This window comes from Pelodiscus sinensis, chromosome 29, assembly GCF_052426305.1.
Source record: "Pelodiscus sinensis isolate ZL-2025 chromosome 29, ASM5242630v1, whole genome shotgun sequence".
Classification (NCBI taxonomy): Eukaryota; Metazoa; Chordata; order Testudines; family Trionychidae; genus Pelodiscus; species Pelodiscus sinensis.
In genome coordinates, this window is record NC_143080.1 from 10,963,853 (window position 1) to 10,982,030 (window position 18,178).

The window sequence follows — 18,178 nt, forward strand, 5'->3', positions numbered from 1 at the left end:
ACCCCATAGCACTGAAAAAACCAACACCACAGCTACCATGCTGAGAACACCATTTGAAATGCTGAGACGTGGCTCTGTCTATTAGCTTCCACCCCCTGACCTCGCTGAGTGGACGATTCCTGAACGCATCCACATTTCAAAGGGATGGCCTAAAAAAATCCCACCCCTTTCTTCTCAAAATTGTTCTCCTTGGTTTTCAGCCATCAATAGCAGCTGTTCGGAAAATGTCCACACACACACACACACACGGAAATTTCCCCCCAATGAACACACACACACACACACACACACACACGAGAGGAAATTTCCCCCCAATGAACACACACACACACACACACACACACACGAGGAAATTTCCCCCCAATGAACACACACGAGGAAATTTCCCCCCAATGGACACACACACACACACACACACACACACACACACGAGGAAATTTCCCCCCAATGAACACACACGAGGAAATTTCCCCCCAATGGACACACACACACACACACGAGAGGAAATTTCCCCCAGTGGACACACACACACACACACACACACACACACACGAGAGGAAATTTCCCTCCAATGAACACACACGAGGAAATTTCCCCCCAATGGACACACACACACACACACACACACGAGGAAATTTCCCCCCAATGAACACACACGAGGAAATTTCCCCCCAATGCACACACACACACACACACACACACACACGAGAGGAAATTTCCCCCAGTGGACACACACACACACACACACACACACACGAGAGGAAATTTCCCCCAGTGGACACACACACACACACACACACACACGAGAGGAAATTTCCCTCCAATGAACACACACGAGGAAATTTCCCCCCAATGGACACACACACACACACACACACACACAAGGAAATTTCCCCCCAATGGACACACACACACACACACACACACACAGACACACACACACACACGGAAATTTCCCCCCAATGGACACACACACACACACACACACACACACGAGGAAATTTCCCCCCAATGGACACACACACACACACACACACACACACACACACACATGAGGAAATTTCCCCCCAAACTGTTTTTCAAGCAGCTCCGTGTACAGTAAAGTTTCTGCTGACTGAATCTTTTGCTTTTTATCCCCCAGCAGACTCATCAATTCCAATGCCAGAGGGGACCACTGTGATAAGTTGCCTGCCCAACTGCAGAACAAAGGCCAGAAAACTTCCCCAGAACAATTCTTGGGGCTCCAATACTATGCAGAAGCCATAAAGGCTTTGTTGGGTCCTTTACCAACAACCCAAACGTACAAGGCTCAGCTCAGGGGTGGGGACCGACAGCCCACGGGTGGGATCTGGCCCCAGTTTGCCTGGCTCCGGCCTGCGAGGCTCAGGGTTCCCCTCCCCCCAGCATCAGGGAGGCCCAGTGGCACTCCAGCTCTGCGGGCCCTCCCCTGTGTGACTGGAGTGTCAGCGCCGGCTCCCTGCTGTGGGTGAGGAGGGGGTTTGCCCTGAGCCCCGACTGCCTAACTCCAGCCTATGAGGGCCAGATCCAGCCTGCGGGCTCTGCCTGGCAGGGGGAGGAGGCGGGTCTGTGCACTGTTGCTCATCCTCCCTGCTGGCTGGGAGAACAGCAGTGCAGGAAACGGCTCGCCTGGAGGCTTTCCCCTGCTGCTCCCATTGGCTGGAATTGCGGCCACAAGGAGCAGCAGGAGGCAGTGCCTGGGAGTGATGGGGGGGGGGGGGCACAGAGCCACATATGTCCCCGAAAAGCTGTGCAGGTAAGTGCCCCCGTTTCCCTCCCACAACGCCCCTGCCCAGACCCCGCACCTCCACCACACTCCTGCACCCTCCCTCCCACCCAGCCCCCGCACCACCCAGCCAGTTTCCCAGCAGCCCTCCCCACACACTGAACCCCTCGTTTTTGGCCCTACCCCAGAGCCGGGACTGGAGTGCAAGGGGAATGGGGGAGTGTCTTTTTTCAGTGAGGTTTTTTAATTTTGTTTCTCATTTTTGTGTGGCCCCCAACCCCCAAAAAAGTTTCTGTCCCCCCCCTCCCGCCGTCCACTTAGCAACATACATCCTGGTGCTTTTACAGCGTCTCGAAATACAGAATATGGTGAGAGCCACTAGAGGGCTCCCCATCTATAATTCCTTATTCCGGAGCAGTGACTCTCAGCCCTTCCAGACTACCGTACAAAGGAGTCGGATTTGTATGGCAGACCCCCGCGTTTCCCCTCATTGACAAACTGCTTGCTTACAAAATCAGACAAACATACAAAAGTGTCTCAACACGCGGATACTGAAAACATTTTACTTTGACCACATAATTATAGAACAAAGCAACTGGCATGCAAATACTGCACGTACGCTTCAGTGTACAGTCTACAGAGTTATTAGAGTTTTATATATCTATGCACAGGGCTCAACAAATTGCAGCGAGAGCTACTCGCCAACCCCGCATCATGCATGTGCCAGACCAGCACTGTGCATGCGCGCAGCACCGATGAATGGGGTGCACGGAGTGACTGGCTGAAATCTACGCACCACGGGCGAGTAAAAACAGCAGTTTGTCGAGCCCTGTATATATATATATATATACGCATATAAGTTACTAGAGTTATATAGTTATAGTCTATAGAGCTATACAAGTTACTGTTCATATGAAAGCCTGTACTGATGTCACTATAGCACTTTTTAATGTAGCCTGTTGTAAAACTAGGCAAATATCTATTCTAGATGAATTGATGTACCCCCCAGGCAAACCTTTGCATTCCCCCAGGGTTGTGTGTAAGCTGAGGTGAGAACCATCACACTAGAGCACTGGACCGCACTATTTTTTTACAAAATACTTGCAATACTCACTCCCACCTCCCGCATTGTTTCTTGCATTTATATCCCACTCACACCTTAGATTCTGCAAATCCCACAAGGGAGACAGATTGCCCCATGGTTTTGTTGAAAAAAGAAAAGGGTGGAGGGGTCAGTTAATACACACATGCATGGAATTTGGACACTATTTTTACCTCAAAATGCATAAAGCAACTCTCGCTCAAACCACATCAAGGTTTCCTTGAATGCCTGCTAGAAAAACATCCAAATCTTTCCCCAACCCTCACTGATAAAAGTATTAAAACTTTGAATTTAAAAACAACTTACTTTATGTTGCTGCAATTCTATTTAGGACAAATTCCCAAGAGATTTAGTAGTTTCCCTCAAATTCCCACAGACTGGCTTTTTTGCCCACCCAATCCCGCCTGCACCAAAGTACCCGCTTCTGCTATTATGGCAGCAGGTCCTGTGGGATCTCAGTCCTGCTGCTGGGCACTGCTGTACATGACATTTTCCACTTACTTTCAGCTTGGGAAAATCGCCGGCTTTTGGTCAAAGCTGTCATGAAATCTTTCAAATCCACCTTCCCATCTTCTGGAGGAGATATCCGGGTCAGGGAGAAGGCAAAAATGATGAGCAAAGTCAGAGCCAGGGTAGGAGTGGAGGTTTCCAAAGCTGTCAAAGGGCTTTGGATGAAAACCTTCAGTTAAATTATTGAAAATCTTAAAATTATAGGACCAAATTTATCCCTGTGGCATCTTCATTGAGCTTGACAGCATTACACCAGGGATAAGTTTAGCTCATGAACACCGAGGGTACGTCTACGCAGCAATGTTATTTTGAAATATCTTAGTCCGTATCTACACAGCAGGCAGTTATTTTGAAATAGTGTCGAAATACTGTCAAGCTGGAGGACTTCTCACTCTGACTCCGGGAACCCTCACTGTACAAGGAGTAAGGGAAGTCGGAGGAAGAGGGCTCTATTTCGAAATAAGTGCTGTGCAGATGCTCCCAATTTCAAAATAAGCTATTTTGAAATAAGCTACACAATTGACGTAGTTCAATTTGCATAGCTCATTTCGAGATAAGCCTTGCTATATAGACACACCCTAAGGGAGGCAAACGCAGTCAATGTTTAAGGTTGGATTCAGCATTGTGTTGCACTGGTTTTACACTAGTTAGGTCTGTTGTGATCAATGGAATTCTGTCCACACCACCTTGGAGTTACACTGTGGTGAATCAGCTCATTAGCTGTTGAATGTTCTTTGGGTCCCCCAACCGTGGAGCTCTGAGGGGCTGAGATATGGAAGGGCCTTTCTCCAAACCCCAGATCTGACCCTGAGGAAGACAAGGCCTCCCCCTGATGTCAGCATGTCCATGAAAATCCTTGAGCCGGGGACAGGACAACTGTGTCACATAGGCCAGTCATTGCAGACCTCATCTGACCGCTGGAGCCACAGGCGTGAGGTCCAAGATTAATATGATGAGAGAAGGGATGTGTCTCATGACAGCCCTGGGGCCAGTTTTAAACGGAACGAGTAGCCCTAGGTATCCTCCCAAGCGTACAAACAGCCCCTCTGCCCCCAGGCAAAAGTTACAGCCTCAGCAAGGAAGAGGCGACTGAAATGCTCACCCTCACAGGCCACGTGCTTTAGGGCCAGTTCAATCTCCGAGGGGGTTAAATGAATTCCCATGTTGCGCATGATGGACTCCAGGTGATGAACGTCCACCGTGTCCTCTTTGATGGCACCAATGGCTCTCACAGCCCCTTCCATCTCTGTGAGCGTGAAAAGAAGGTGCAGTGAGGACTCTGGTCCGCAGAGTCAGCCATCTCCTGGGCAGGAGAGAGGAGGGGGCTGGTTGGGAAGGCTGCTTGGGGAAGAAGAAAATGTGACCCAAGTTCTTAGCTTCCGAAGAGAACGCAACAGGAGCTCCAAAGGCGGCACCGAATGCTAGAGGCCTGAGCCAGTCCCGACCAAGGCAACGGCCACACGTACAAAGGGACGTTGGTTCAGGCCCTGGAAGCAGACCTGTCTACGTAAGCCTAACAGGCGTGTCCCCTTGGGAGATGTTCCGAATGGAGACAGCCAGATGCTGCCTGGAGTCCTGCCCATTTTCAGCCCCATCCTCTCTCTGGAACTCCAGTCTGCCCGGCCTGACGCAGGGAGGGGTGCTGACCAGATGGGTGAACTCTGGGCTGTAGGGAAGCTCAGAGTGACTCGGCTCAGTGCGTTTTCTCCTTCACTGACTCTTCTCTGGGTCCAGCTCTCAGGAAGCAGTCACCGGGGAATGGAGTTAAGGCCATGCATCCTGCCTGGCCATAGGCCCAGCCTAGCGGGTGGGCCTGAGTAATAATTTTGGCATGTCCAGGAGCCACAGCGCCTTGTAATAGCACAGCCTGCTGGGCACAGAGCAGCGCTTGGGTTAAGAACAGCTGTGACAGGGCGCCTGCCCTTCACTAGCACTTTAAGACCAGGACTCGGGCCCTGAGCCGGGACTGGGAACAGAGAGGCCAGCTGAAGCTGTTAGGGCTAGTGAGAGCCCAGCTGGCTGCTAGAGAAGCACAGTTTGCTTAGAGAGGAGAGCCAGTGAAGGGCTGACTGCAGGGGAAGCAGGAGCTCCCAGGAGGGAGACCAGCTGGGGATAGCCAGCTAGGGCTGGGAGAGGGCCAGCCAAGACTCTCCCCGGCTAGGGGCCGGAGGCAAGGCCCAGGGTTTGGAGGCGGATCACGATGCAGCCTAGGTAAGCGGGGCAGTAGAGATAACCCCGATGCCAATGATGACCAACCCATACAGACTGTAACTTGCCCTGAGAGGGGCTAGATGAGGACGGTCAGGGGGCACTGAGGCACGGTGGGGTGTGCACCCTGACAACAGCCCAGCACCCTAACGCCGGCCGCCTGTCCAGTCTGCCAACAGGAGTCTGCTCTGGGTGCGCCGGGTGTCTGCAACATGCTCCTGTGGGAGAGCTGAGCTCCCAGAGGGCCACATGCTGTCTGTGGGCGAATGGAGCTCGATATGAAACCAGGGGTGAGACAGGTTGCTCTGTAAGCCCCCGGCCTGGTGCTCAGTCCCAGTTGGAAGAGCAGTGTGGCACTCGGGTTTCACATCCTGGGCGCTTGGTCAGATAGCAAGCAAATTTCATTCACCAGGGAGCCACCAGGAGAGCCCTGAACCAGTTGCACTGGCCGCTCGTGGATCTACTGGGCACAGGAGTCCTTGAACGGTCTCTAATCTGGCCCCAAATGCTGCAGGAGATGACAGCAGGGCACATGCAACGCTTTAGAGACCTGGGGAACCCTTGCAAACCCAGCCTGGATTCCACGACACAAAGCATCTTCCATCCATCTCTGCCCTGCCCTCAGCGCCTCACTCACCGAGGGTTCTGGAGAAACGTTTGGTGCTGGTCAAACCCTTCAGAAAGTCATTAAAGTTCACCTTCCCGTCTCCTGCAAGAAAACGCGCAGGTCAGATGTGGAGAGAGCCCAGCGGCCTGTCAGTTACAGGAGGTGGGAAAACAGGCTCCGGGAGGGAAGCTCATTCTCGGAAGCAGCGACCGACTTTGTGGGATTGCTGCCATTTAAGCCAACACACCCGGGACTGAACCCGTTCACAGACCTCCAGAGCGAAATCCTTGAGCTACAGAGCCACAAGGCCCAGGGTGGTAAGAGACTCAGATCCCCTGTGGATCAGCTATGGAGAAGATCCTGTGAGACACGCCCACCAGCGGCTCACCGCTGTGGCTCTCTGTTCTTAGGAACCTCCTCTGAAAGTGCAGCGCCCACGGGAGCCCGGGCAGTTCAAACCTCTGAGACACGGACCCAGATTGTCTCAAGTCAGGTGCCCGAAATCACGGTCACTGTTGAGAGCACGGGCAAGTCGCATGCAGCCAAGGTCAGATCCGGGCTAGAATGAAGGTCTCCTGACCCTCCAGGTCCAGGTGAACAGCTGATCTGCCGTGCCCCCCGCTCGGCTGACTCCCCCGTGAGTGCCGTGGGTTTCAGTGGGATTGCTCACACATCCACAGCAGCAGCATTGGAACCTAGGACTAGGGCTCAATAGTCCTCTGGGCCGGGGCACACGGGGGGGTTGATCAGGGCTCTCTGGTTCTCAGCTGTTCACTGCGCCCTTTGATCCACGGACACGTCCCTTCTCTGGCCACCTGTTCTGCGGGAGTGAAGGGGAGTCTGGGGCAGGAAGTGGCGGTGGCAGGAGGGGCCGTCGCCAGCTTGGTGCCATCACAGAGTGATCCTGCGTGGGGGGGTTCTTCAGCACATCTCTCCAGCCGCTTTCCATTCACTGTGCACTGGCCAGAGCACAGCGTCCGCATGGCCGAGAGAGAGACCCGGCCCCAGGCCCGTGCTCGGATCCACACAGAGGGACTGGCCCTGCCACTCGTACCCCAGCAAAGCTGCGTTTGCTCATTGGCTAGGGCCCCCCGCAGGTGCCTTGCGCCCCAGAACCCAGCATTAGGGAGAGCTGGCCGTGCATACTGGGGAGGCTTGCTCCTCGATCTCCCCACAGCTACAAAAGGACCCAGCGGAACATGCCCCATACACATCCCTTTCCAGACCCCGGTGCTGGGCAATACCTAGGCCTGAGCGGTTACATATCCCCAGCCAAAGAGAAATTATCCAACCCCACATATTGTGCCATACACACAGCCAGCCTCCTACAAACACAGACACCCTACACAGGGTGCTCACCATCAACGGTAGCGTGTCTCAGGGCTTCCTCCAGCTCTCCCTTGGGTAACGTGATGCCCATGCCAGCCAGAGCCGACTCCAGGTGTGAAACTTCCATTTTGTCATCTTCAACCCTACTGACGACATCCAAGGCCCCCTGCACCGCTGCAAATGCGCAGAGAATAAAAAGCAAAACGTTAACTGGTCCATGTCTCTGCATCAGCACAAGGGGGTGCGTCCTACCGTGGCAGTGAAAATGAAGTAGGATCAGAGGCTAGCAGAGAAAGAACACATTAAAAATTAGTTCGACAAGTCAGATGTCTTCAGGTCCCCGGGGCCTGATGGACTACATCCGAGAATACTCAAGGAGCTGACTGAAGCGATATCGGAGCCATTAGCTAGTATCTTTCAAAAGTCATAGGAGATGGGAGAGATTCCAGAGGACTGGAAAAGGGCAAACAGAATACCCATCTACAGACCAGTCAGCTTAACTTCAGTTCCTGGAAAGATTATGGAGCAAATTGTGACCCTCCCCCCCATGCTTCATGAAAATTGGCATGTGAATGTGAATATGCAAAACTCGAAGATACCTTATGTAACCTGTCAATTTTACAGTTACAGTCTGCTGGATCTGTATAGCCTATTTTTGTGCCTGTCTCATTCTTGTATGTGAAGTTAGAAACAGGACGTGTGGATCTATTTATAGCCCTAATGGCATTACTGGTGCCCCAGAATCCCAATGGCTCCATGATCAGCTCAATGACTGTAAATAGCCTTGTTTGTCCTGTAAGTCCAAAAGATGGTTGGTTCTAGGAAAACATGTGATCATGCCACCTGGTACTGGAGTCCAACTTGGACCCGGTAATTTTCCATGGGGATGGGAGATGCAAAACAAAGGATTCCTGCCCTGGGGGAAAGTCTGTTTAAGCGTTGGGAAGCCATCAGCTTTTTGTCCTCAGCTGGCTTTTGGAACTGCCTGGCCCACCCCAAGAAGATACAAAAGATCTTTAAAGAACTTGTAGGCCCAACTCAGGCTATGTCTACGTTGGCATTTTTTTTCAGCAGAAGATGCGCAAATCGCGCTCTCATTTGCACATATTCTGCCGATCCTTTTTGCAGAAGAGGTTTTGACACTAAAAAGCCCCATGTACTCAGGGCCACTTGTTGGGAAAAAAACCTTTTCCGCGAGATCCCTTATTCCTCAAAAAATGAGGTTTACAGGATCTTGCGAAAAAGGGTTTTTTTTTTTCCCAACAAATGGCCCCATCCACACGGAGCTTTTTAGCCGCAAAATCTCTTCTGCAAAAAGGATCGGCAGAAGATATGCAAATGAGAGCATGATTTGCGTATCTTCTTCCAAAAAAACGACAGTATAGACATTGCCTCAGAGTAAGAGATCCACTCTGATTTGAAGCATATATATGAAATAAGAACAGCAGTTTAGTGTAAGAATTTGCATGTAATATGTTTCTGAGTGGATTAGAACTAGGTATGTATTTTCTATGTTTTAATTTAGTAACTTTGATTTGACTGTTTTCACTTACAAACACTGAAATCCTACACTTTGCACTTACTAAAACCACTTTTGTTTATTATCAGGCCCAGTGTAAATAATTGTTACCTGTGGGGAGCAACCACTGTGCATCTCTCCCTTTCACTGATAGAGGATAGACACCTTAGGAGATTTTTCTGTACAGAACTTTTTCACGGAGAAAGATGGATTTGTGTGTGTGTGTGTGTTTGTGTGTGTGTGTGTGTCGCGGGGAGGGCTGGTCCCATTTGGGGATCGGTTTCCTGGATGCCGAGCCCTTAGACTCGAGTCTTCCCAAAGCTGAAGTGGTTCAGTGTCCATGCTGCTCTGCGGGGGGATTGTAACCCCAACTCTGTGCCTTGTCTGGGGGAGACTAAATGATCTGCCCCAGCAGGACCAGGTGATGGGGAGTCCCAGAGAACAAGATCAGCACACTGGGGAACAATCCCAAGGGGACTTTCGTGACCACACCCCATCACAGCGGCGCAGCGAACAGGGCATGTGCACAGCTGGGTGCTCTGGATGCTAGTACAGGTTGAACCTCTCTAGTCCTCCCCCCTTGGGATATGACTGGTGCTGAACCAGAGAATTTGCCAAACCACAGGAGGTCAATATTGTCTAGGGGCAATTTGCCAAACCAAGGGTAGCACAGTGCTTTAAGCAGTGGCCTACTAAACCCAGGGTTGTGGGCTCAATCATTGAGGGGGGCCGTTTGGGGCAACTCTGCCAGGGATGGTACTTAATCCTGCCATGAGGGCAGGGGACTGGACGTGATGACCTCTCAAGGTCCTGTCTCTCTCCCTGAGATAGGAATATCTCAACATTTCCCTCCTTACTGGGCTCTGAGGAGTAAATTAGAGCTAAATAATAGACCACTAAGAGCCAGGACTGGTGGCTGTAAACAAACCTTATGGGACCATGGAAAACTTGGCCACACCCATGATAAGTGGACCTCATGCTGCCCATGGCTGTTGCCAGACCAGAGAGTGCCAGACTAGTTCTACCTGCAGTGGTGGTTAGAGGACAGACAGGGCCGTTACTGGGTTGGTTTTTTCTATTGGCTTATTTCAAGTCAGGGAAACAGAGGCAGGAAAAGCCACAAAATGAGCGAGAGCGAGGGTCAAAAGAAACTGGCACGTCACAGAGCCCACGTGGCAGGGAAGGAGGCTGAACAGAAAAGACAAATGGAATTAAAGAAGCTGAAAACAGAAGTGCAAGCTGCCGGGCCAACGGCTGCCCATGAGAGCACCATGGAGCGAAATGACTTGAAAAAGACAGAGAAGAGAGAGCCCAAAGGCTGCCCACGAGGAAGCCCTAGAAGCCCAGGGAGAAGCCCCCGAGAGAGCCCTGGAACTGACAAAGCTTGAAAAGGACAAAGAAGCAGCAGCCTAACGCGCTGCTCAAGAGGAGAGGGAGCAAGAGAGACTGCGTGAACTGGCCTGGAAGAGTTAGCACCCCGACTCAACAGGATCCTCCCTCCAAAAATCCGGGAGTGGGATCGACTGTGCCCAGTTTATAATGAATCCTCAGACATCGCCAGATACTTCCGCTTTGAGAGACTGTGCGTCATCTATTCAGTTCCTGACTCGGAAAATGCCCACTCTGGTTGCAAACCTGAAAGGGTGAGCCGTGGACATAGTTGATGCTGATTGCTGATGCATCAAATGATGGTAAATGCAGGGATCTGGTGTAAAACAGTTTTGGATCACACCTGTAACTTACAGGGTGAAATTTAGATGGGGGGCTGGGCTAAGCAATGAGGCTTATATGAACCAAATGAAAGATCTGCTAGAGAAGGAGGTGAGGGGGAAAGGAATCACAAGCTCGGGAGGCATGTGTGAGCTGGCTGTTCAGGAACAGTTCCTGGACATGGCTAATGATGTGAAGCTAAAGCAGCGTGTGTGGGATAAAACAGTCGGATCCATGGAAATTCTTGTGGGCTTTTCTGACCAGTATGAGCAGTTCCAGACACAGGGAAGGGGAATTCTCAAGCTGAGGGTTAAAGTTTGGGGGGCGGCAAGGTCCCTGCTTTACCCCTGGGAAGAAGGAGGGTGTGACGGCGCGTTGGGGTCCCCCGTCTCCTGCACCCCGAAATGGCACAAACAGACTCCACCAGCCAGTAGAATAGAGGGAGTTTATTGCTCCTCCAGGACACAGCACAGCACAGATGTAATCTGGTTACAGGAACTGGGGGCTAAGAGGCCTCAGTGCCCCCCTTGAGATAGGGGAATCCCAGCCCCCTCCCCAGTTCCTTCTCCCGTGCTTTCCAGCCAGGAACTCACTCCCCCTCTCCAAGCCCTGCCCCCAGCCAGGGCAGCATTCCACCTCCCTTTGTTTCTCCCCATGGGGGGTTGGCTGGTTCAACCGGTATGGAGTCACCTTTGCATAATAAGGTTTTCCCTGCTGGGTCTTGCTCCAGACAGCAGAGGTCACCACAGCCCAGCAAGTACCCCCACTACGTCACAGAGGGTGACTGGGAAGCTGGGTGCTCTCCTCCCCAAGTTCACTCCCCTCTCACTCGTCCCACATCTCCCGTGCAGACAAAGGAGCTTTCTGCACACGAAGGTTCGTTGTCTCAGCTAAACAGGCAAAGGGGTCCAGCTACCTTGTGCCATCGCACGAGGTGCTAGTGATTTATTACACATGGCCACAGCTCCTGTGTGTAATAACGAAGAGCAGACTCTGGGGGTACGTCTAGACTACAGGCTTTTGCCGACAAACAGCGTCTAGACTGCATCCAGTTCTGTCGACAAAGCAAGCCGCTTTGTTGACACGAGAGTGTAGACGCAAAGGACAGTGTAGATGCAATAACGCCTTCTGTCGACAGAACTCTGTCAACAAAAGGCGTTATTCCTTGTAGAATGAGGTTTACATACGTCGACAAAACTGCCGAGTTCTGTCGACGTTATGTCAACAGAACTCGGCGGTAGTGTAGATGCAGGTTTAGTTTTGTCGACAAAAGTCACTTTTGTCAACATAACCCTGTAGTCTAGACACACCCTGTGAGTCAGGGCACTGGCCGTGACTGGATTTGTTGTCGAAGGGGGTGAGAAGGTTTCAATGCTCCTTGCCAAGTGACTCGTAGGAGAAATTCATCCTGTACACAGGGTCCGTGCACCGCTGAAGTGCCATTTCGAGAATGGAAGTGGGATTTTGGTGGCCTGCTGGCCTTTGCGGCGCTGAATTGCATCCAACGGGCCTGATTTTTAAAATCAGATTCACATTTTGCTCCTGAAGTTCACAGTGGAGACAGTTTTGCCGATGTAAACTGCTGGTAGCAGATGGGCAATTGTAGAAGATGTTCTTTGTCAGAGCGAATGGACTGGATCATTTTCTATTTATACAGTTTGCCTCTCCCCCTCCTTTCTTCTAAAGCAGTGTTTCTTAAACTGTGTTCCGTGGCACACCAGTGTTGAAGAAACACTGTTCTAAAGCCTTCACTTACCTTCCAGCTCAGAGATGTTCTGGGGATTGGCCAAGGAGGTCAGAAAGTCTTCAAAATTCACCTTTCCATCCCCTGTAAAATACAATTTAAACTTTAATGGACGGCTATTACTGTTGTTGATGGTACAATGCCAGGCTCGTATAGAGGAAAAGCCCTGTTACCTGGCACCTAATTACCAAAAAATGCAATTGACTGGCATTTCTGGTTGCTCCCAATACAAATCTTCTATCTCATAACTTGGACTAGGACACTGCCCAGGAGGGATGCAATTGCCCACTCTGCTTGTCTGCAGAGGAGGCAGAGGACAAGTAAGCAAGCAGCTATCGATTTATTCAAAAAAGCACCGTCCAGGTTGTGTCATGGGGGCATTATAGCTGCAGCCCCATCTCCTACACCTGCACATCTCCAGTGGGAACGGAGGCTGATAATGACCCTGAGACACTGCAAGAGCCTGCGTTCGGGGCTCCTGAAACAGGAAGAGAGATGAATTTGTGTTCAGTAGTGTGCAGTAGTGATCGGGGAGTCTGCCACGCACTGCCCAGAGCGGTAGCCAACCTACTGTGGCCACCCGAGCGGTTAAGAAACCAGCCACTCGGTAGCGCTGCACTGCTGTTGGACTGGTGAGTGCCTGCATGCTGACACGTTAGTCACGTACTGAATTCTAATTCTGCCGGGGGCGGAAACTCATCTCCCCCCGCGCCTCCGGTCGGTCACTCGGCAATCAGTTCTGCCACCTCAGTGTGCCCTCTGCTGATCGGTGTCCCTGCCCCTGGGGCAGGTCTTCTGCTGGTTCAGCCCAGTGCGCCTTCCTGCCCACTGTGCTCTTTCCCCTAGTGTAACCCTGTGTCATGGCCCCTACACTCTGGGGTTCTCCCCTCCCAGGGAATCCCCAACCTCCGCCTCCGCCCCCGTGCTCACCTTGCCTCAGTGACCCATGGCCAGTCATCATCTAGCAGTCTGACATGGCCACTCAGCATTGGAAAGGGGGTGTGGACCTGCTGCCTTTTCCTGCCTTGGCTCACTCCCGGCAGCCCTACCACCTCGGGCCTTGCCTTAGGCCCTGCAGCCTGGGAGTGTGGTCAGGCCAGAGCTCCCCAGCCCTGCCTGCCTTTCCCTAGCCCTGCTCTGTCTCAAGAAGCCTCCAGCTTCCCTGGCAGCCAGGTCCCTCCTGCTCCCTAGGGTTGCCAGATGGTTTAACCAAAAATACCAAACACCCTAAAAAAAAAAAAAAACACCAGGAAAAAAATCTGTTGAGGAAAAAAAAAGGACCCCAAGAGTTAAGCAAAAAAACAAAACAAAAAAAAAACAAAAAACAAAAAACAAAAAATAAAACCGCATTAAAACAGCATGGCCCCTTTAAGAAAAGTCTTTAGGCTTTTTGCCGGTGGCCATCTTGTTTTCTTGATCGGAGCCAAAGGGCAGCTTCCCTGTGGAACCAGGTAAGCAGGAGGATGTGGGGGCTGGGCCCGGTTGCTGAGTGTGTATAGGGTTGCCAGGTGTCTGGTATTTTTTCTGGGAAAAAACATCATAAAATACTGGACATTTTAGGTGTCTGGTATTTTCTGATTTTTTTTTTTTACCAGACAGGAGGCAAAAATACCGGACTGTCTAGGTCAATACCAGACACCTAACAACCCTACTGCTCCCCCAGCTAGGGCAAGAGTGTGTCTCCCATCCTCCCTCCAGGAGCCCTTATTTATACAGCCCCAGCTGGGCCCTAATTGTCTGTATCTGCCTCAGCTGCAGGCTCCACTCTCTCAGTCCTTTCCTAGGGCTCGGCTTTAACCCCTAAAGGGCCAGTGTGGCTATGGGCAGATGCCCCGTTACAAATTCTTAGCACTGGTATTCTGTTGGTAAGGAAAAACTCTCAGTTAGCCAGAATATTTGATTAACTGTCACCTCCTGTTGCCCCAACATGCCGGATAACAGAGCTTTTTACTGCATAGTGCTTCTTAAAGAGGCTACAGCATCTGTGGAAATTGGTGTGCAAGAGAGACAGGTTCTCTCCTTCTACACTACTTTTCACAGGTTGATCTTCAAGCACTTTTCAAAGGAAGTACCTACAATGATCTTCACTTTATAGATGGGGAAACTGAGGCACATAGCTGTGCCATGACTTGCCCAAGGTCAACAGCTCAAATAGATTAAATCTCGGCCCTCCTGGCTCCCAGTCAGGCCATAATGCCTCTTTTTGCCATACAGTAGTTATAGAATTACCCCCACATTTTCCTCCTAATTAATGTATTGACAGTTTTTGTTTGGGAGGTTCAGAGATGGCCTTTGAGAAGGTCCCAGGCAGACAGCATCCTCAGCAATTGCTGGGCAAATAAACCAGGTCTGATTATTTTTTACGGGCAATTCTTGACCTTTGGGTGTTAGCTGGGAACATCTGGCATCTGACTGTCACGCAGGGGTGACTGGGTCCCTAGCCCACGCGGTGTATGGATTGGATAATAGCAGTGGGACTCATGTTTCTGTGTTGAATACCAAGCACATGCACATGCATGTTGATGGATCGGGGCCCAGCGGGCTCAGCTTTTGGCAGGAATATGGCCCAGCATCACGGCAGGTGTGGCAAAAGAGGACACGGGCGCGGAGCTGTGTACAGACGTGGAACCCCCGAGCAGCGGCTCCCTTCCCGCAGAAGGACTGATGTGGGAGATACTCACCATCCGCAGCCTTCAGCCCTTCCAGGAGTGACTCTTTGGCCACGTGCACTCCCAAGCTGTTGAGCATCTGCTCCAGCTGAGAAGCAGGGACCTTCTCCTCTTTGATCCTGTTGACAGTCTCCAAAGCCGCCTGCAGCGCTGCACACACAGACACACAGTACCAATGGCTGATGAAAGCAAGGCTGCCCAAAGGAAACTGTTAAACAACAACGGACTTAAAGGGCTGTGGGTATAAAACACTGGCTTCAAGCTTGACTAGGCAAGCGACTGCTCCACAGGAATTCATTTCAGTTTTGTCTAGAGCTCCCAGACACAATCAGCAGGGTAGTAAGAGAGTCCCTCCCTTGAGCAGCTTACTCTCTAACGAGACAAGGCAAATGGGAAACTGAGGCACAAAGCAGGGCAGTGACTGGCCCAAAGACACCTAGCAGGCTAGTGGCAGAGCTGGGTTTAGAGCCCAGGTCTCCTAAGCCTATGTCAGACGACTGACGTGTGTTGCCAGCACATAAATATATCTCATAGTAATTGTATTATCTGCACCACATATCTATAATATGCATCAAGTGCCAATAACCACAAACACAAATCCGGCAACAATGAGAAAGCCTGAATTGGCCTCTCCCATAATCCTGTTGACGGAGGCGGAGTATCCCGTAATTCCTGGCATTTGCTGAAGTGCTTTTTTTTAGCTCCCCTCTTTTTCTCCAGGGTGTAAAAGAAGCAGGCGCCACGACCCACCTCCCGCAGGAGATAGATGCGAGGACGAACAAAGGCGCCCCGGGCCCGAAGGTCGTCAAGGGCCTGGGGGTCCTCCCGCTTCTCCGGGTCCCTTCCACAGAGGGATGGATTTCCAGGGCTGATGGCCAGATGCCTCTCCAGCTTGAAAACCTCGCCCGTGTCAAAATAAAGATAGATTCATTCTAGGTCCTGCTTTGGGCGGGGGCCTGGACTCCATGACCCTGAAGGCTCTTCCCACCCCAGGATTCTCTGATTCTACATTTTAGTCCGAGCGAGGAGCGGGCCCTGGAACGCCGGGATCCAGAACAAAGAAGGTGGGAACACGACAATGGCTTGGGGCACTGGCCCAAGCCGGGGGCTGCACTTTAGTGAGGTGTAACCTGTAAAATCATCATCGGCGGCAAGTCACCCGGGGAGCACACCTCCTGCATCAGGCGAATTCACACCGGGGCCAGCGATGGCTCCTGGGAGATGCCGAGTTGTGTGGCGAACGTTTCTCCTGCCCCACGTTGATAAACCCGCCTGCCACGGAGTAGGGGTTGGGCTCTTGCAAACAGTTCATCCTAACAGAGCCAAGCGGGGGCAGGCCTACGCTTTGTCACCCCCCCAGCCCAGAGCTTCCTCTCCCATCCCCTGCCACTCACCTGCACTTCCAGAGACGCGCGGGGTGCGGCTCAGCAGCCGCATGAATTCCTGCACATTCACCCTCCCCGATCCTGCAAGGCAGCGCACGGCTCAGAAGGGAGAGAGACAAACAGAGACACCGCTGGGCAACGCTACTGACAGACAGGTGGGCGCCTTCGGGGGTGACTCGCACCGGTGGAATAAGGCCCAGGCCTTTGGGGGAGTTACTGCAGCACTGGCCTGGTGTTACCGGGGAGAGAATCAGACCCAGAGGGTCTTGTCTGGATATACCCTCCCCCCTCCCTCCGGAAAGACGGGTGCAGCGACCCAAGTCCCATTCTCCCTGGGAGTCTGACCCCGCTTTGGAGAGCTCAGACAGGCACTTGGACTAGCACGTTCACAGCCCTATTGCATGGCCGGAAACCTCTGCCTCTCCAGGGGGCGGAGCAAGGGCTGGCAACAGGGAACCTGTTAACAGCTGCAGGATGGCGTGAAAAATAAGCCCACATAGCTGCTGGGATCTGCCTCTGTCTAAGGCCCCTCCCGGGGGATTCCCAAGTTTAAGGTCAGGCCCAGGTTAAAAGGACAGTGCTGAATGGACCCATAGATTCCAGACCCCTCCACAATCCATCTCTGCCACAAGCAGCCCATGCAACAGCTGTGCCAGCTGCAGAGCCCTGCCACAGTGACCCAGAATCCACCGATCCCTCCCAGGTGTGCATGCTCCCAGCCCCTGCCTCCGAAAGCGGCACTAGCCTTTCCCTAAGCCTCCCACAGTCCTGCCTTTTCCGTAGCAAACCAGAGTGATGCACCTCCCAGCTCCAAAGCTTCCCACTGGTTTTCCTCCTCCTCCTCGGGTCCCAGAAACCCCCCAGCCCTCCCCCTGGCCATACCAGGAGATGAGAGGTTCCTACATCCTCCACCCACTCTCACACACAGCCAGTACTGCATCCCCCCAGGCCGGGCAGAACATCCCCCAGTGCTCTGCCAAGCCCTAGAACCGAGTGCGTGAGACGCTCACCGTCAGCAGGACAGGAGGGCAGGGCTTCTTGCAGCTCCTCAGGGGTTAACTGGATCCCCAAGGCTTTCAGCGCCGCCGGCAAGCTGCTCACCTCGATCTTGTCTCCGCTGATTTTGCTGAGGGCAGTGAACGCGTCCTGCAAGGCTGCGCGAGCAGAGAGGCAGCTAGTGCGTCTCGGAGCCTGGCTCTCTGCTAGCCTGGCAGGGGCAGTTGCTGATGCAGTGGGCTTGGAAGGTCACTAGATCAGCAACGGCCCGGCAGCGTTTTACACTCGCTTGGCACAAGCTGCAAACGACCCCAGAAGAAAGGTTCTGTTAACTACGGAGATACGGTTGGTATAGAAAAAGGATAATCAGTGATAGGCTCAGTTTCGAAAAGCCAAAGCCACGTAAGGGTGTACTGTGACGCAGTGTTGGTACCTTGCTGGTTGCTATGCTGGGGCTGTAGGTGACCCCCACTGGCTGCTGTCTGTAGCACGGCCCAGCAGGACAGGGGATGAGTCACTAGGCAAGGGTCTCTCAACCTGTCCGACCAGCTACCCCCCAGGGAGAGAAACAAAGGAAGGTGGAATGCCGCCCCTGGCTGGGGGGCAGGGCTGGAAGAGAGTTAGTTTCTGTCTGGGATCATGGAGGAGACAGCCT

The 18,178-nt window shown here is 52.3% G+C and overlaps 1 protein-coding gene across 12 annotated transcripts in view; it reads right to left on the reverse strand.

The window, feature by feature from the left end:
- EFCAB3 (EF-hand calcium binding domain 3) overlaps positions 1–18,178 on the reverse strand; it is a 107,685-nt gene that overhangs the window by 49,814 nt on the left and 39,693 nt on the right. For 11 of the 12 annotated variants that reach the window (XR_012898082.2, XM_075911703.2, XM_075911701.2 and 8 more), the window contains exons 24-31: positions 17,538–17,681; positions 16,537–16,608; positions 15,155–15,292; positions 12,486–12,557; positions 7,531–7,674; positions 6,202–6,273; positions 4,459–4,602; positions 3,348–3,419 (exon numbers count right to left, since the gene is read on the reverse strand). Coding sequence is in view for 11 of the 12 variants with exons in the window: in XM_075911703.2 (XP_075767818.2) it covers positions 3,348–3,419; positions 4,459–4,602; positions 6,202–6,273; positions 7,531–7,674; positions 12,486–12,557; positions 15,155–15,292; positions 16,537–16,608; positions 17,538–17,681 (858 nt within the window). In the remaining variant the exon portion in view is untranslated. The remainder of the gene's footprint in view (positions 1–3,347; positions 3,420–4,458; positions 4,603–6,201; positions 6,274–7,530; positions 7,675–12,485; positions 12,558–15,154; positions 15,293–16,536; positions 16,609–17,537; positions 17,682–18,178) is intronic. The other variant, XM_075911697.2, reaches the window with a different exon arrangement.